This window comes from Ascidiella aspersa, chromosome 1 (genome assembly GCF_963924565.1).
Source record: "Ascidiella aspersa chromosome 1, kaAscAspe10.2, whole genome shotgun sequence".
NCBI lineage: Eukaryota > Metazoa > Chordata > Ascidiacea > Phlebobranchia > Ascidiidae > Ascidiella > Ascidiella aspersa.
The window spans coordinates 31103279-31121327 of record NC_139447.1 but is presented as its reverse complement, the minus strand read 5'-3'; the positions used below and the strand labels follow the sequence as shown (position 1 = coordinate 31121327).

The 18049-nt window shown below is 34.5% G+C and overlaps 1 protein-coding gene across 1 annotated transcript; it reads left to right on the top strand.

The window, feature by feature from the left end:
- The first annotated feature begins 5964 nt into the window (after window positions 1–5964).
- On the top strand, window positions 5965–18024 carry LOC146169757 (peptidyl-glycine alpha-amidating monooxygenase B-like). The gene is made up of 20 exons (XM_083387203.1): window positions 5965–6341; window positions 6513–6573; window positions 7082–7169; window positions 7240–7344; window positions 7670–7783; window positions 7992–8140; window positions 8748–8928; window positions 9228–9388; window positions 9690–9879; window positions 10340–10365; window positions 10858–10978; window positions 11442–11640; window positions 12446–12566; window positions 12925–13023; window positions 13407–13604; window positions 13854–14014; window positions 14381–14773; window positions 15264–15390; window positions 15874–15997; window positions 16647–18024. Exons 1-20 carry the CDS (start codon window positions 6090–6092, stop codon window positions 16807–16809), a joined length of 3033 nt encoding a protein of 1010 aa, XP_083243329.1. The 5' UTR covers window positions 5965–6089; the 3' UTR covers window positions 16810–18024.
- Window positions 18025–18049: the final 25 nt, after the last annotated feature.

Here is an 18049-nt window from a genome sequence, read left to right as displayed (position 1 = left end):
AAACTGTTTATAACTGTTCTCGCCTTTCGTTTAGGTTCCTGTCTATTTCGAAGTGAAATGTCAGATACCCAATCGGTACCATCTTTACTGATTTTTACTCTCTGTTTTGCAAAGTTTATACTTCATTGCCCAAACTACTCTCTTCTTGCACAAAATCTCGATCTATTCTATATCAAATCTCATTGTCGCCCATGCTCATGTTTAGTTCAGGCTTATCAACGTCTTCCTTATCTGAATCGCCATCAACTCGAAAAATTCGAAGGACTTATTGTGCAATGTACATTGTTTTATCAGCTTTTTCTAAAATCCACTAATCTAATTCCAGTAAAACATTTATAACTAAAATGAGATAAAACACAAAACATTTCAGCATTTACCGAAACGTTTGAATAATAAAGCATGTCGCTCTTTATGTCTATTTGGGCCGTTATTTTCACCATTAAACTTATGAACAGATCCGTATATAGTGTTCCAAACAAACATTTCTATTCTAGATAAACAGCTTCAGGATATCTGTGAAACAAAAAGCTATGTTCAAAATTTAACGCTCTTCTATAATAAATTTTAAATACTTGCTGGCTATGCCCACTGCAACACATTGGTACTGCGCAACGTGAAACAATTAAAACACTGTAACATTATTACAGATAAAGGTTACACTTCACAAATTAATTTCTAAAAAATAAATGCAGAAATAATAGTGCTGTAATTAAAAATCCCAGTCATATTAAACAGAAGGGTAAAATGATCCTCTTGTTAATTAACGTAGAAAAAAAATTCGGTAGTTCTAGGGTTAATATGGTTTTACTACTGTACTTTTTGGTGATTTTGTTTTTGCTCTTTGAATAATTTTCGAGTATTGCGCTAAAACTCAGTCAGATGCTGTTCGAAACGGTTTGCTAGCATATTTATTTGTGTTCGATACGCAGTTGGAAAAGCTTAACAAAAAGAGGTTTTACGATGCCGTTTTTGTGGTTGTTGAAAAAAAAACGTGACTCGAAAAAAATTGTGCCTCACCATCTAGGTCTTGGTTCTAGGAACCTCATCGTACGTCACTGCTTATGACGCAACAACTAAATTTTCAAACAAACAATCACAAAAGGATAAATACTATAATTATAAAAATTATCACAATTGAGAACTGTTACGTGCGACCTCGACCATTGCACATTTAAACAAAAACAAAGACGTGAGCTTCTTGGATTTCAAAAATCAATGTATGGAATAAGATGTGAAAATAAATTGACAGTAACCAGTTATGCTCATAAATTTCCGCGACACAGTTCTATAGAACCGGTGCGAACCGGCTGAATCCCACCACCGCATGTAGCCATTTAGAACAAAATTTTATTTTAATAATAAACTTCAAAGTGCCTGTTGTGGCATTTTTTTTAGATATTGTGATAGTTTAAAAGAAACCGGATCTTATCCCTTTAAGCTTGTGTCTTTAACGTATATTGTTGACTGGCTTAGCAAAAAAATGTTTATAAAACTTTCAAGATTGTAAAGTACTGGCTAATCTGTTATAGGAATGTCCCTACTTAGTGTTCTACGTAAAGTTAATTTTATTATTAACTATTTGAAGCACAGAAAACAAAAATAGTAAACATGAAAAAGTTAAGCTTAAACCTGACAAAATATATTTTTCCACCTAAATTTTACATCATGCAATCAATCATGCTGATTTCGTTTTTAGGAAGCCATCTTAACCAAAGTCTCTTTTATATTGGCAATTTTTAATCTTTAACTATATAATGAACAAATTTTAATAACTACAAAATCACAATAATTGCAAACATTTGTTTTTATTCCATACAAACACATGATTTTATTAAAAATGGCTCATTTTTAAGAATGTTAATAAACACCAAAAATCATAACAAAACAAAGAAAGTTTGTATTGTATTGATGTGTTTTTACGGATTTCAAATCTCAACTGCTTTTTGGGGTTTCTGTTGTAGGCTATTGCTATCTTACAATAAAATTCAGGCACTTATTTGCTGTAAATAAAAAAAACTTTTACAAATGCGTTGTAACGTTATAAAGTGATATGGAAAATTTTAACCTAGGTACAATTATTGACTAAAGCAGGGATGTCCAACATTTTATTATAGTGGGCCGCATTGACACTTGAAATAATTTAATGGGCCGTAGAACCTATTAAGTTTCAAGATTAAGTATTGCTCTTGAGAGTTATAATGGGCCTTTAGAATTATATAGCCTATATATATTTGTTTACCCATATTATACTATTAGTGCGCCCCTAAAAGCTGACTGGTACATTTTAATTAGGCTAATATTGAACGTTTAAAATACAACTTTGGAGTGAAAATGACTATAGCGGGCCGCACAAAAATTTCAGGCGGGCCGCAGGTTGGACATCCCTGGATCTTATCAGCTTTTTTTAGTCGGGACTCCCGGGAATTTTTCAATCCCGTTTTCCGGGAGAGAAAAAATTCGGGAAAAAGAGTAACGTTAAATGGGAACATTAAGCAGTGCGCGCAAAATGATAAGTTCAACAAACGACATAAATACTGTAGGCTACCTGCAGCGACGTTTTTTTAACAAATTGTGTCGGTGTTACTCATGCGTGACGAAATCCAGTGAGCCTTCTGGCTTCTATGTAATTAGTATTCTACGGTTGCTTAACTGGGGATTTCTATAGCCTTTGATCTTAAGTGAAAGTCCTGAGAAACTTCCTGAAGGCGTAATTAAACATATACTTGGGGGACAGGGGGCATTGCCTTTTGTCGCCCTGTGAAAATACGCGCCCTGTAAATCGATTCTCTTTATAGGAACATCCAACACTGGCCAAGGGAAATATAATTGTCAATCGATTGGGCGTAAAAATAACATCGATCTGTTTTCCGCATATTGGTCAGCAGGCTGCGCGTCATTCGCGCCACCGGTCGTGAATTTTAATGAGAAAGGTGATCGATTTGCAAGAAAATCCTCTTTTCCTTTACTGTCACGCTTTTCAATGAGGCCGTTTTGCAGTCTGTCAAGGTAGAAAATAAAAAGATGTATAGCCTATAAATTTCAGCTGTCCAGAAGCATCTGTAAAAATGGTATTATAGGTGGTTTGCGAAAAAATATAGCCTATAGGCTATAATGCTGTGTTACATTTGGTTAAAATGGTAAAATGACAAACGTTAGGCATATAGAGTTTAGTGTTGGCTTTTCAGGCCTATGAAATACAAGATGAGTCCATAACAGAACACCGTAGGCCTAAAATTTAGTCAAGCAAATCAAATGGTCTAAACATCTGTTAGTTAGCCCCTTTTTACACAACGCAATAGTCAAACAATTGAATAGCAAGAAAAAGTTGTTGCTTCTTATATAGCATGTATTATGAAAATATTTTAAAAGTTTAGCTGGCCACGCCTGAGACTTTGGCCGGCGGCACGTTTTACGCCCCGACCTAGGGTTTCTTATAGGTAAAGCTTTTTATGTTTAAACTTGAAAATTTATTTCTAACGAACTTCGCGATTTCTTGGTTTCATTTCACGCTTTTCACGTTATGACGTAACATTATAGCATTATCTCTGTTTTAGATACAGAAAATAATTTTGCATTTATCCCTATATTAAACTGTAAGCTTATTTAACCACCCATGTCCCCTATTTATGCTTCGCAATGTTCTTAAACCTTGGTATTTTTTCAAATTCCATAGCATCAACTTTGCTTCTATTTCAACTTTGCTTATTTCGACTGTTTAATATCCTATAAAAACTGTTCAAATAAGGTGGCGTTTCGTATAAAATTAGCCCAAAAGCAATTGAAGAAAATACGGTAAAGATTTGGTTAAAAACCATACAGACACTAGTGTCACTAGAGAACACCTAACATCTGTTTTTTCCCTCATGTGCGAATAGCAGAATTCATTAGCCGCGGGTGTTTTCTTTTTTCGTCCGTTCGAAATGCTTGAAGCGAAAGCTTTGTCACGTATTTTTTATTTGGTGCTTGTGGTAATAATCATGGCGTCTCGGAGACACCTGTCTCCCTTTCGGCAAGCTTTGGTTAAAAGATGAGTCAAAATATCAGATAGTGTCCTATTGCATAGCTGCTAGTGTTTTTTTATATTTACAACGTACTGTAATGGCATTAACTTGAAGAGTATTAAAGATAACACTCTTTGGCGCTGATTCACTATTGTACGTGAAAAGTTATGCAAAAAAAAATAATAATACCGCATACCACAACGCATATTGTTTGGGTTAGGGTGCGGGTTAGCGTTTGGGTGAGGGTGGGTCAAGTGATATTATGTTTAATATTAATAATAACTTGACCCACCCTCAACCAAACGCTAACCCGCACCCTAACCCAAACAATATGCGTTGTGGTAAGCGGCATTTGAAGAAATTTTTTTTTTTAATAATTGTATTGTATATAGTTTATACGTTCAGTGGTTCAGATGATTACAGTTGAAGTATTAATAACTTATCCCCGAATAAATGGAGGTCGAGTCATATCTCATTTTGATGAGTAGACTGGTAGCTATCACCCTATGCAAGTCACTTAGGGCACATTTTAATTTTAGTGCCGAATATTACTGAATATTAATCAATATGACTATTAATATTTTAAAGTTCTTTTTAAAAAAAAGTCTGATTGCTGGCTAGCTTAGGTTGCTTTAAGTAGTGTGTAAAAATTTCAGATCAATATCTTGTTTACTTCCGGAGATATTACGCAAATAATTTTGAGCTGCGTATACTTCCCTTTGGTGGGTCAGGCGCTGGTCTAAAATCCTACCACAGGTATTAAATCAACACTAACTCGCACCATATCCCAAATATTGTGGGTTGATTTTTTAGCTGTGGTAGGATTCCAGCGAGTGCCCAGTTGTGTTCATTTTTTAAAGCCAAAGTTTTCTTTATTTTAATTTTTTTATTTAACGTTTATCTTTTAGTCTAGTTTACATTTTATGGTGGAACGATGTCCGAAATTTACCACAGCGTTCAAACAATTTATTAAATCAATATTAAGCGCAATATTTGGGTTATGTTGCGGGTTAGCGTTTGGGTGTGGGTGGGTCAAGTATTATTATATTTATATTTAATAATAATACTTACCCAAAAGCTAAACTGCACCCAAACCCAAATAAGAATGTGCGTTTTGGTAGGATTCTACTAGTGCCGAATTGTTTTAGGCGACTAGTGTGCACAAATAAATTAGTAAATTGCACACCTAAATTTCTAATGCATAGGCCTTTGGTGACTAGGCTTAAAATTTAAAATAAATTACTTTCCTTTTATGAATGAGTTGTGTAAAATAACTACACTGTTTTCTGAAAAAAATAGCTGATATTTAAAATCTTTTACTTTCTTATATATAATTGAATTTTGTGCTGTTATTTCCTTACTTTTCAATGATATTTATTTTACCAGTTATTAATTTTTGTAAATTATCTCATTTTCTTAAATGTCACAGGTCCTGGTGTTGGTGCCTTAACCTGTAGGCGTAGGAGTGCGGCAGTATGTTTTTGACGACAAATCAACTTATGCGGCGCACAAAACTTACCAAGTGGTTCCGTATTCGCAAAGTGAAGGAACAATGTCAGTACTACATGCATCGCTCATGGAGAAATCGGTATGGAATTGCCTACACAATGCTTCGCCGCTCCCTACAGGCACAGAGCCATTCAAGAACACTGATGGCCCACAGCAAATATAAGCTGCGAATGGAACGCCTGGAAGCAGCATGTGAAGAACACGACTTGTCATTGCGGAAATTCACTTTGGGCCTTAAAGAGGCCGGAGTGGGTCTGAACACTCACATGCTTTCAATTCTGGCCATTTATGAACCGCGATCATTCGAAAAACTTGTCGAACTGTCAGAGAGAACACAGATCGAGAAACTTTACAGGCAATTTGAGCAGCTGCCTGAGCGCCATTTTCTGATGGACAAAAAGTAGTCACTTCCTTTATTTCGTGACATTATGTTGATGTTTTTTTGCAACAAGTTTTCTTTACATGTGACAAAATTAAATCTGGCAAAAAACTCCCAAACTGTAATTTGTTAAAAACTTGATGTCTTTACAGGTCTAAAATATGCCAAACTTCAAATAGAACACATTAGATAATTAGAAAATGTTTAAAATTATTTGCATCTGTTGCCTTGTGTCACTGGCAAGGTCACAGTCGTTTTTGGATTATCTTGAAGATGTGGTCGGGGATAACTTTTTTAACACAGGTTATCAACAAGAGAGTGATGGACGATTGTACAGGAGCACTTCAAATCAAGTGGAAAGTAAATCAAGTTGCCAAAAAAGCAAGACAACTTACATTTCACAAACATCTGCTATGGTTGATGTGCGCTTTCCACAAGCAGTTGTCACAAAAGTAAGTCACATAAAGCTACATAAAACGATGTTGCTGTATACATTGAAGTTGAACAAAAGGTCGTGTATATGTATCAATTAAACATGTGGTAATTGTACTAAATAAAGACAAATAGTTCTTTGCTTTATATGTATTTGTTTGCATATATTTTTACTTTACTAATATTTTTAGGACGATGATTATCTTTGCACTGGGTATCAAGTTCCATTTGATGGACAAGAAAGTTATGTTGGTTAGAAAAGTTTCTTTTTTTGTTTTCCATTTTAAACAAGCAGTATAAGTTTTAAAGAATTTGCAACTTTCATTCATATTTAGGACTAAACAAAATACCCAGCGTTGCCCATTGCACTAATTGCAATGGTTTTCTAAATCTTTAAAAAAAAAAATTGAATCACTGTTCCATAAACCACAATTTCTTTGTTGAGCCAATAATTAAAAATAATGATTGTGGTAATTTTCCGTGTATCAAAAAGTAATCAAAAAGTAATCTGGAAAGGACTAAAAATGTAGTTAACTGACAAATAGTGTTTAACCCATGTAAAATTTTACGGTGCATTTTCCTATTAAAAAAAACATAATGGCTAATCTAGAACTCAACAGATGTTTTTAGATTAAAAAAACAGGTTTACCTTTTCAATGATTTTACATTAATAAATTTATGCTGAAAAGAAACTGTTGTGGTTTATTGTATTTTGTTACCATGTGAGTTATTCTGTGACATAATGTGCTGTTTTATCTAGTTTCCTTTACTCCGAATGCATCAATGTCTGCCTCCCATCACATGCTTGTATATGGATGCGATAGCTTGCCAACATCGCAACCTTATTGGTAAAAAATTGCTTGTGTGTTGTTTTTCTTGCGAAAAAATACCCATATATATTTATTTGTTTGTTCACAGGAATTGTGCAATGGGATCTGTTTGCGGAAGTAGAAATAGTCACACGTTATACGCTTGGGCTAGAAATGCAACAGCCTTAAAACTTCCACCAGACGTTGGTTACAGGTAAAAATTAGGTGGCTATGTCTCCTAGTTATTGTGTATATTTGTATATGCCTAATTTTTTTATGAACAGCTGTCTAGTATCAATGGAAAAGCTGTATGTAATTTATAGATTTTGAAAATATGTGCAATCTTTAACCTTTAAAATATTTAAAGTTTTTATCTAAGCTTTATTAGTTTTAAACAAAATGTCCAGCATATTATTGGGGCTCACCATAATGTAAATACATATAAAATCAAGATGATTTGTTGATATGAAACAGCCTCCATAAAAAAATGAATGACAAATAACATGGTATTGTATTGTGCTGTTGTCATTTCTTATTAGAATCGGAAGTGGAACGAAAATCAAGTACTTTGTGGTACAAATTCATTATGCCAAACAACTTCCTCGAGGCCAATATGACTGTTCTGGTTTTTCAGCCACTGTTACTTTGCAAGCGTGAGTGCACTGCATGCCTCTGTATTAATAATTTATTCTAGGGTGTGTAGTATTAATGTGTCTCTACCTAGTGGACGATTACAGGTAGTCATTATGACCTGCCAGTGTTAAACGTAATCTAATTTACACTGCTTTTAAACATTTAATTTTGTTTTCTCATTAGGTCAATACCAGTTTAAAAATATAAATATCTTATTTTGATGAACAGGCGGAAGAACTTTGCAGGCATCTTTCTCCTTGGCGCACCGTATATAAATATCCCACCTCATTCAAATGCATCTGTGCAAATTAGTTGCATGAACACTGTTCAACATGATCTTCATGTATTTGCCTTTCGCACCCATGCACATAGTTTATGTGAGTATCTGTGTTTTTTTACATTTAATAATAAAAGTAAATTACTAATACCAGTTCGTCAAAATTTGCTACTGTTTCATTCGTTTAAACATGCTATTTTTTATATCTATAATTGCCTACACAGAATACGCAATATTGTCCCACTGACTACATACTCTAGGTATTGCTATCACAAAACTTGATAATACTTGCACAGTAGCATTCTGCCATTGTCCTTGTGATTTAGAGTATTTTTCCATTGTACTTTTAACTGTAACAAAAAAAACATTTAGCCTAGCATTTCATAGGAAAGGCCACGTAGGATATTCTTCATCTCAAACCAACAGATATCTTCTGCCCAATTGTAATGACTAATGATATTTAAAGTAATCAATCTTAGGCACAAATCAATATCTTATATTTTGTTGCACTGCTTACCCAGTGTAAATATTCTACTTTTGTTGTTCACTGTTTTGTTAAAAGGTGTAAGGCTATTGAGCAATTTGGCAGTTTAAAAATCTTTGGTCCTTTATTAAGACAAAATTCGCATTCCAGCATTGTCCAGGTCCCTTTATGCTGTTTATGCAGTAAAATAAAACAGGTGGTTGTTTTTTTTATATTTCCACAGCTACTGTTATCACCGGTTACAAGAAACGCAATGGTTTTACAAAGATGATCGGCAAGGGAAATCCACAGTGGCCCCATGCCTTTTTTACGCGCGTTGGTGGCCCGATTACCTTGAGAATGGGTGATTTGTTGATGGCACAATGCGACTATTCAAGCAACAGGGATTTTCCAACACGTGCTGGGTTTGTTGAATACTTTTTTTTATTTTATGTTTTCGATGGTTTAAAAACTTGAGGCATACTTTTAGAATCTTGGATGAAGTTCTTATTGATCTTTGTGTCTGAATTTTATTTTCCTGGCATAGATAACATTCCAAATTTTGATAGAAATGTCATGATCTTTGTGCGTTTCGACCCATCGCTGCTCCGGCCGCGACGCTCTTCGATTTGTTTCTTGTCATAGCATACTTTGTGTATTATAATTTCAGTGCCAACGGAAAAATAAACATTACTTTGGTGTAATGTGAAATTTATCTTTTAAGAATGGGTGGTTCAGATGAGATGTGCAACTTCTACATGATGTACTACACTAAAGACAAGAAAACTGCCAACCTTGATCTGCAATGTTGGGGTAATAACCAGCATCCACCCTTTCCAAGTAGTTCTCATGACCTAGCACCCTACCCTGGCTATGCTGGTGAAGGTAAATAACAATTAATTTACACTAAGATAATAAACATTTGGTTAAAAAAGATCAAGGTAAACCCCCTTAATATTCTCTTGCATAGTTTGAATGGCATTTCAAAGTTGAAAATTAAGATGTCAAACGAATGTAAAACTCTCCAAAATTGTAAATTAATGATTTAATATAATATTATTTCTAAAACATAATTACTCATGCAGTGTCACAAATTGCTACTTTATTATTATGATTATCTGGTTATATATATATATATATATATATGTGTGTGTGTGTGTGTGTAATATTTGTTTTTTTGTTTCAGATTCTGAAAATGCGATCAGAAATGGCAAAGCAACAATTCCAATGATACCAGATACACACGGCCACCATCATCACCATTCTTCTTCAAAACCAACCACTACGTTTGCGCCATCGACTGTTAACCAGCAACAACAAGCTATTTCTGGTAACAACTTGCATGAATCGTCAGGATACAATAGCCGCAGTTACTAGCAGGCATGAAAAGTTAAATTCACAGAATTGTGTTGCCTTATTCTGCTTTTAAATGCAACAAAGCTTGTAATGTTTATGTTGCCTGTGCTGGCATGCTCTTGAATGGTGTCACATGATGCATGTTAATGGCTTATGTTCTTGGCATAATGTTATCATTCTTCTGGCGAAAAAACATTTTTGTTGTAAAATCTTACTTTTTCTGATTCTATTCTGTAGACTTATTATTTTTTAATTTCACTGGATAAGTTTTTTTGCAGTCAAACTGAGTAAACCATCGTTTTGTTACCTACTTTTGTGTTTTAACTAATTTACGTGCCTAACTAGGGCAAAGCTGCCTAATTGTTTAACAGGTAGCTGGTATAAATTCTTGTTTACTGTGAAACTTCCATAAGTTCAGCATCTCTGTCAATTTCTTGTACGTCAGTTGCTAAAATATTTCTGCTTGCTTTTTGAAATCAGCAAATCAAACATCTTGCCAGCTATTAGTCACATTGCTTTTATAACTGACACATTTTTGTACTTCTTATTTGATTGCTGATGTGTGTTGTTACCTACCAAGCTTTTCAATAGTTCCATTGCAATACTCTTTTAATACTACTGTTATTTTTGCCGCTGTTGCAATTTGTCCTATGTTCAATGCATGCCTTGTTAATAAAATTTGGTTTCTGCATGTATTTCGGTATATAGGTTGTGGCAGTAGGTGTATATTTTCTAGACTATACCCCTTTTATGTATGTAATCAATCTACAGATAAATGAAAAAGCATATAATTTAACTACAGTGAAAACAATATAGCTTTCTAAGATATGCCAAATAATATAACTGTTAAAGCATTTGCAATTTTCTGGTAATATGCTAAGGTTTTTCAAATTGAAGTTTATTGATAAACATTACCCCTGTCGAATTTTGTATTACTTTCCTGTGCAATGCTGGCTCCTTCTATAGTTAAGGTATTAAGATTAAAGTGTTTTTTTTAGAAGAGCTCACTTGTGACTTACAATGGTCAAACAAAGCATCTATTAGCAGTCTTGGTCAAGTTGGAGGCGTCACAGTTGACTCTGGTGGATTAGTTCATGTCTTTCACCGAGGCTATAGAAAGTAAGGCCTTTATCAAGATTGTGTCGTAAAGATAAGTTTAAGAAATTAAACTTGTTTTAAAAATGCTGCAATTTTTTTTATTTTCAACCTTCGAGCTGTATTTTTTTTTATTTAAACAAGGTAGGCTTTGACTTTTTGTATCCTAAATCGGCAAGGTGTAAATGTAGTTGTTTGTTTTTTGTTTTTTTTTCTTGTTGAATGAATCGAAATTAAAAATGGCAAGTAATCCACTGAGTATATTGGTTTATATCTGGCTATAAAGCCATCACCTTTCATCTGCATAAAAACTTGGCATGTATTAAATTTTAATGCCTGTTCTACGCGCACATTGACGGCCAAACACTCCGGTACCATAGTTCCGTTAAATGTCACATCAATAGAGACCTGGATTTAGGCCATAAAATATTAATTATTTATTAATTTTAGCGTAGCTACAACGTCACGAATCACTGATATAATGTAGGTGGGATTCGACTTCTTTTGATGATGAAAATCGATTCAGACACCCGTACAGCCCTATTACTGTACCCACTGTGTACGTTTATGACCCCGAAGAAGGAAATTTGCTTTATAAGTGGGGCAACGATACCTTCTTTATGCCCCATGGTATCAGCACCGACCACGAAGATAACATCTGGGTGACAGATGTAGCAATGCACCAGGTTACTTTGTTATGCTTTGTAATACGATAAATCCGATTTGATTGGCATGACTCACTTTGTCGGTTCATCACACCCAATACAAATTGAAGCTAGCAGTGCCCCTAATTGATCAAAATTAGGTGTTTTCTTTAGATTTTTAAATTTATTTTAATAAAATTTAGTTTACATGCTGTGTTCTCCATTTGAGATATTACCTGTAAACGTATGAGTTTATCAATTTTGATAGTTTGAATTATCACACGCAATACAAATTGAAGCTAGCAATGCTCCTAATTGCTTAAAATTACTTGTTTTTATTAATTTTTTTAATATTTCCTAATAAAATTTGATTAATATGTTGTATTTTTCATTTAAGATATTGCTTATAGACGAAAGAGTTTACCAATTTTGATGGTTTATTTTTTTAAGTCAATGACTTGATTGGGACCTGACTTGTTATTGTTTACAAAAGACTTAGCGTGGACTTCAGTTCTATTTTAAATGACTTGACTTGGACTTAACACTGCATATTATAACATTATGATTGGCAAGTTAATTCTGTTTTAATTCAACTACATGGCGGAAAATTTGTTCGAACTTAGAAACTGAATAACGCCATTAACAAAGTAGCATCGATTATAACTACACTTAACACAAAATAAATACACAAACTAGAATCAAATTTGAATTGGCAGCATATTAAAAAAAAACTAGAAATGAGTTTTTCCAAGTCAGGTTGAAGTAAATGGTTTGAAAACTAAGGTACACAAGCCTTGAACTATACAATAGTATGAAGATAGAATAAGAAATCTGTTTTACCTTACAGGTATTAAAATTCCGTAGCGGTGGTGGGAGCCATGCACTTCTGACACTTGGGACAAGACTAATTCCTGGAAATGACAAGTCGCATTTCTGTAAGCCCACCGATGTTGCCATTGAAAAGGACGGTAAGCCGCAAGGTTTTAATGCTTTTTGTATGTGACCTGACCACCTGTCACCATGTCTTGTTATCAGATACTCTTAAATCATTTTGTGCTGTAATTACGGGGTTTCCTTGCCTTTTGATAAGTCCGCGTAACTACGTATAATCTCTACTTTTGTGCATTTTAAACATTATTTTGACCTTCACGATTGGTTAGTTTAATCAAAATGGAAAATATGTCATTTTCTTTGTCAGTTTTTTTCTTGGTACTTAATTTGTTCATTTTTTTGGCCACCCAAGGCTGTATCTTTTTCGGTAATGTCAAGGTATAAAGGCAAACTAGTATGATCGTTGGACTAATTTGGTGTTTAATTTTGTTCAAGGTACCATTTATGTTTCCGATGGTTACTGCAATGGAAGAGTGGTTAAGTTTTCATCGACTGGTCAATATATTACTTCTTGGGGAAAACGGTCTGGCTACGGTATTTGACGTAACATTTTTTTGTTCAACAACAATATATATAAATATTTGTGATAATAATTAAGTTCATAGAGATAATTTTCATACGATTGTAGACAAAGTAAAATCTAACTGAATGACACTAATTTGCGTAAAATTCTGATGATAGGCTTGAAAAAATAGAAAATTCAAGACACAATATATTTTATAGATGCCATAACCATTTAAACTTTAAAGTCAGATACGTTGGTTGATCCCTCTGATGGAATCCCATAGCTATATGAGTCATTAGTCATATAGTGAGAGTCATTTACATAAACAAAATCAATTTGCATTTTAAATGTATTCGCTCGTGCCCAACCGGATATCTCCAATTAAAAAGTCATATTGTTTATTTCTTTTTAGAAATTAACCCACCACCAGGCGTGTTCAACATTGCCCACAACATTGAGCTGGTACAGGACGAACAAGTAGTTGCCGTTGCTGATCGGCAAAACGGAAGGATTCAGTGCTTTACGAAGAATGGAAGCTTTGTGAAAATAATCGAAAATAAGGCCATTACTGGACCAACCGTTTATGCCATTGCATACAGCGAAGCTAATGGTATGCATTAATTTGACTTCAATTTTAATATAACAATCAGTTTTAAGACATTTGATTTTTCTAATGTTTTTTTTAATTATTTTCTACTTTTTTTGTTTTTTATTACCTTATCGCAGAAGGGAACAAATGTTGACTACGACTTTTTCATGCTGTTCAATAAACTTTATACGAGTTAACATTTTTTATTTTACCTGTTTTACCTTATCTCGCACTACGACTTTTTCACGTTGTTTAATAAACTCTGTATAGGAGTTCTGTACGCCGTCAATGGGCCTTCATACGGCAAAGTCAAGACTTCGGGATTCACAATAAACTACGAAACCGGAACTTTTGTCGACAGCTGGGAGCCATCACGTACAACTGATCTTACCATGCCACACGATGTCGCAGTTTCACCAAAGGGAGATAAGGTGGTGTAATTCAGTATAAAATTTAACTAACTAATGTGGTCATTGTTACAGACTAATCCTCATTGCTAAAAAAAAGATTCAACCAATTGAAAAATATTAATTTCTTATGTTCCAAGTAAAAAAATTACCGTATAGTTGTCAAGCCTTAATCAAGGGCTTGTCATTACAAAGCAGTCAATCTTCTTTTGAATAGGCATACTTGTATTGACCATGTTGCTGAAGAAACGATTAGAAAAAGCAATATCAAGTCACACGTTTTGGCAAACGTTTATACCCGCCTGCATATTGTGATAAATTGAAAACCTCAAAACAAACTCAAGGTTTCTATTCCTTACGTCAATTGTTAACGCACCGCTGCATTACCAGGTGTACGTCGGACAGCTGAACCCTCACAAGGTCTACCAGTTCGACGTACGATCACTAGCCAAGACCGGTGGCGGCCGCGAGCAGGTCTTGGACCTGGCCGTACAGCGTGATGACACCCCCAAGAAATACAACGCACCCGTGGAAGTCGAGGGGGCACAGTACCCCCCGAACCAGGCTTCGCTGCCCGACTTTGACGATGCGAAAATGGAGTCAGATTTGAACGCATTTGAGGAAATAAAGCGCCCCGCTCAAAATGGACGCGAAGGTCCTGTTAGGGCCACTAAAGTAGATGCTACTCCTGAACCGAAAGCCGGTGTCGCAGAGCCACTAGTCTCCAAGTCACCCGATGTGAAGGCAAGCGAAGATGACCTATCCGTGTACCAGAAAAAGAAGGTTGGTCTGAGTTCTATTTTCCCTAATGGTACACTTTGCGCTTGCGCAACTCTGCGCGATTATCCTAACGTTATGAATGATATCGCTTTGAACAAACGAAGCTTTCTTTCTTTCCATATTCTATAATATCAGCGTTATCCTTGAAAAAAACTTTACAGTATAAAATAAACGATGAAATCTTAAACTATATGGGGAGCACGGATACTATGTTTTTTCATCTTATATCGCTGTAAAAATTACCAAAAGGATCAGAATCGCTGTTAGCAATGCTATACATCCTGCAACGTAATTTTCTCAGTTTTATGCTTTACAAATATGTAGACTGTTCATCGTAGCATAATGTTTTGAGGTTTTAGTTGGACGTAGCACGTTGCGAAAATCTCTTTATTCTGTTAAAAATCAATCAAGTGATACTCGAAAAATTCAAAAAGTTTACCTAACTTCTCTATATGGGCTTTGATATTCCTATAAAGATTTTTCACCTTTACAGCAGAACCACGATGCTCGAAATGCGACCGCCATTATCGTGGTGACTCTGGTCGCCATTCCTACAATACTCTTTGCCTTCGGGTTGTGCTACGTTAGATCGAGGACCAGAAGACTGAAAAAGTATCAGGGTTAGTTAAACTTGCGAATTTCCACATTTATACTTTTACAAACCGAGTATATAGACTACCCGCAGCTTGAGTAATCATTTTTTCAAAGATATATGGCACTTATGTTTTCAACATCATAATAGTTTGATGCTTCTGCTCTATCATCAAGCAATGTATTTCGGCTGGATGACAAAATAACAAAGAAAACATGTTATGAAATGTTGGCTTTAACAAATGTTCTCAAAATATGATTGATTCGTTCATAATGTAAAAAAACATGTTTACAACAATATAGCATTCTGCAAATTCCAAATCTACCAGGTTTGAGTTTGAAATTAACGTCTTATACATTTGCAGAGCAACAATTCTAATTTTTTAACTGGATAGTAAACCAATACTAACTTTGGTCGTTTCCAAATTACTTTTTACCATGAAAATCTGTTTTTGAGTCTTTTTATTTTATTGACTTATTTGAAGTTTCTAACCCATCAACTTATTTAACAGATTTCCTCACAGAAGGCAATCCCTCTGAAACTATCGAGAAGAAGCCTTTTATTTCACCGACTGGAAAGCTTAATTTAGGCAAATTTTTCAACAAATCAGACCCGGAGAAGCAAGGCTTTAAAAGGTACCACGTAGCGATATTGATTATTCGATTGATTTTTTATCACGTTCAGTGCAATCCTCGTATCATCTGTTTCTGATATGGAATTTACTGGTGTGAGGTGACTGTTTTATATGAGTTAGTCCAATGTAAAATTAAGGCAAAGCTGCTAGCAGTGCTGAACATATCCAAAGTTGTTGAAACAATTAAAGAGTAATCAGGAAAATTCACACCCTAACCTTCATTTTTAACCTGTAAGGTTGTGCCTGCTTACCAAATATCAAAGCTTTTCGAAAATTCAACACAGAATTATAGTGATTAAACTGAGTTTTGTCTTTGTTAATCAATTAAATATATTTTTCAGATTTTTAACTTTAATGTTGTGCCGTAATTTATGAAAATTGCCACAAAAACAGGTATCGGGATTAGATGGTACGTTATCTATTTTTTAAATACACTTTTTTTTTTTTTAATATACAGATCCCATCTTCTTAAAAAACAACAAAAAATATCGCGTTTATATTGGGGTTCAACGTTCTTTACTCATTTTCTCCTCATGATCGCTCAAAAACTGTCAAATTTTTGGTACTTTAAGATGTTTTACAACTCTTTGTGAACGACGCGTACGCAATTTGCGATCTTGCCTTAACGCGAGTCCAACCTTTGCCCTTAGAGTCAAAACGGGCGAGGACGAGTTGGGAGGAAGTGAGAGCGACGAAGAGGAGGAGGAGGAAAGAGCAGGCGAGCAGAAGCAGAGTGGAGAGAAGGCCTCTTCAGGAGAAGGGAGGAGTGAATATGTGCCGCAAGAATACAACGACGAGAAAGACGAAGAGTGAACGTAAATTTGTTAGACTCTTGATTTTGATCATTTTGTGTTTTGAATATTTACGGAAACCGCTTTTCACCTTTACCTCGCGATGTTTAACTAATAGAAGCTGTTGCTTTGCAGAATTAAGTACATCTCTCGATTTTCTGATTTTTATCACTGACTTACTGATTTTCTCGTTCTTTTATCGGCCCAGTAGGCAGTACAGTTGACTGTTAAGTATTAAGCTTGTGTTTGGCAGCTAGATTTTTGCAAAATGCACAAGATCTCTCTGTTCGGTGTCGTTATTGTGAAACGTGCATTGCTTACGCTGTATGTTGTAAGTTTTGTCCTGGCATATATCATACACTTCTTATTCAAAATTAAAAGTATATCCAAAACCTAATCATTTTCGTAATAAATCTCACACCCAAAAAAATATAATTGTAAGCTGCAGTATTTTTTTTATTTTGGACGTTTTTTTTGTGATTCTTCTACTGTAATGTGTTGCCAAAATTATTGTAATTGGTGTAGCATTTTATTTTACACAAAAAGTCCATCACTGGTTTACCTAAGTATTGTGTTTTATTTTTCTTGCAGTTTTTCATTTTTGTTAAGGTTGTACATCATATATCATATTGCAGTAAATATTTCCACAGTTGTTAGCGGTTTATGTATTATTGTTATGCATAGTTTTTGTTGATCCGGTGTAAGATTTTTTGTTTTGTGCAATCTTTAGCTTATTTTGAGTTCCGTGTGCAAAACGATGCTACAACAATGTCATTATTACCAATCCGTACTTTCATCAGTGAAAAAGTATTTTTTTTGTGACCAGGTCCACCGATGTAACTTTCCGCCAAGTTGTGTTTAATGTCGCGGCGTTTGCGTCAATGAGTTGTAAAAAAAGTAACAAATGATAATAATTATTAGTAAATTTTATCTTGTTATTGACTTTTCTGTATTGAGGCTGTTCTGTACATTTTTGAAAGTGATGATTATTATGTACTTCCCTTAATGTTGGTATGGCATGTTAGCGTTAACATCAACAAATGTTAATAGAACAATTATGAGGTATTGGGTAGTCCTAAAAAGATACCGCTCTGTTTTATTTCTCTTTTGTTCACTTTAGCTTTTTCTTTTAAAAATTATATTCATTGTTATAATATCTTTCACATCATGATACTCTTATTTTTTGTGTTGTTATAAAATCATATCGTCTATGTTGTCTATAGAGAAGCTATTACTTTTATCCTAAAGTTTTTTTTTTATTT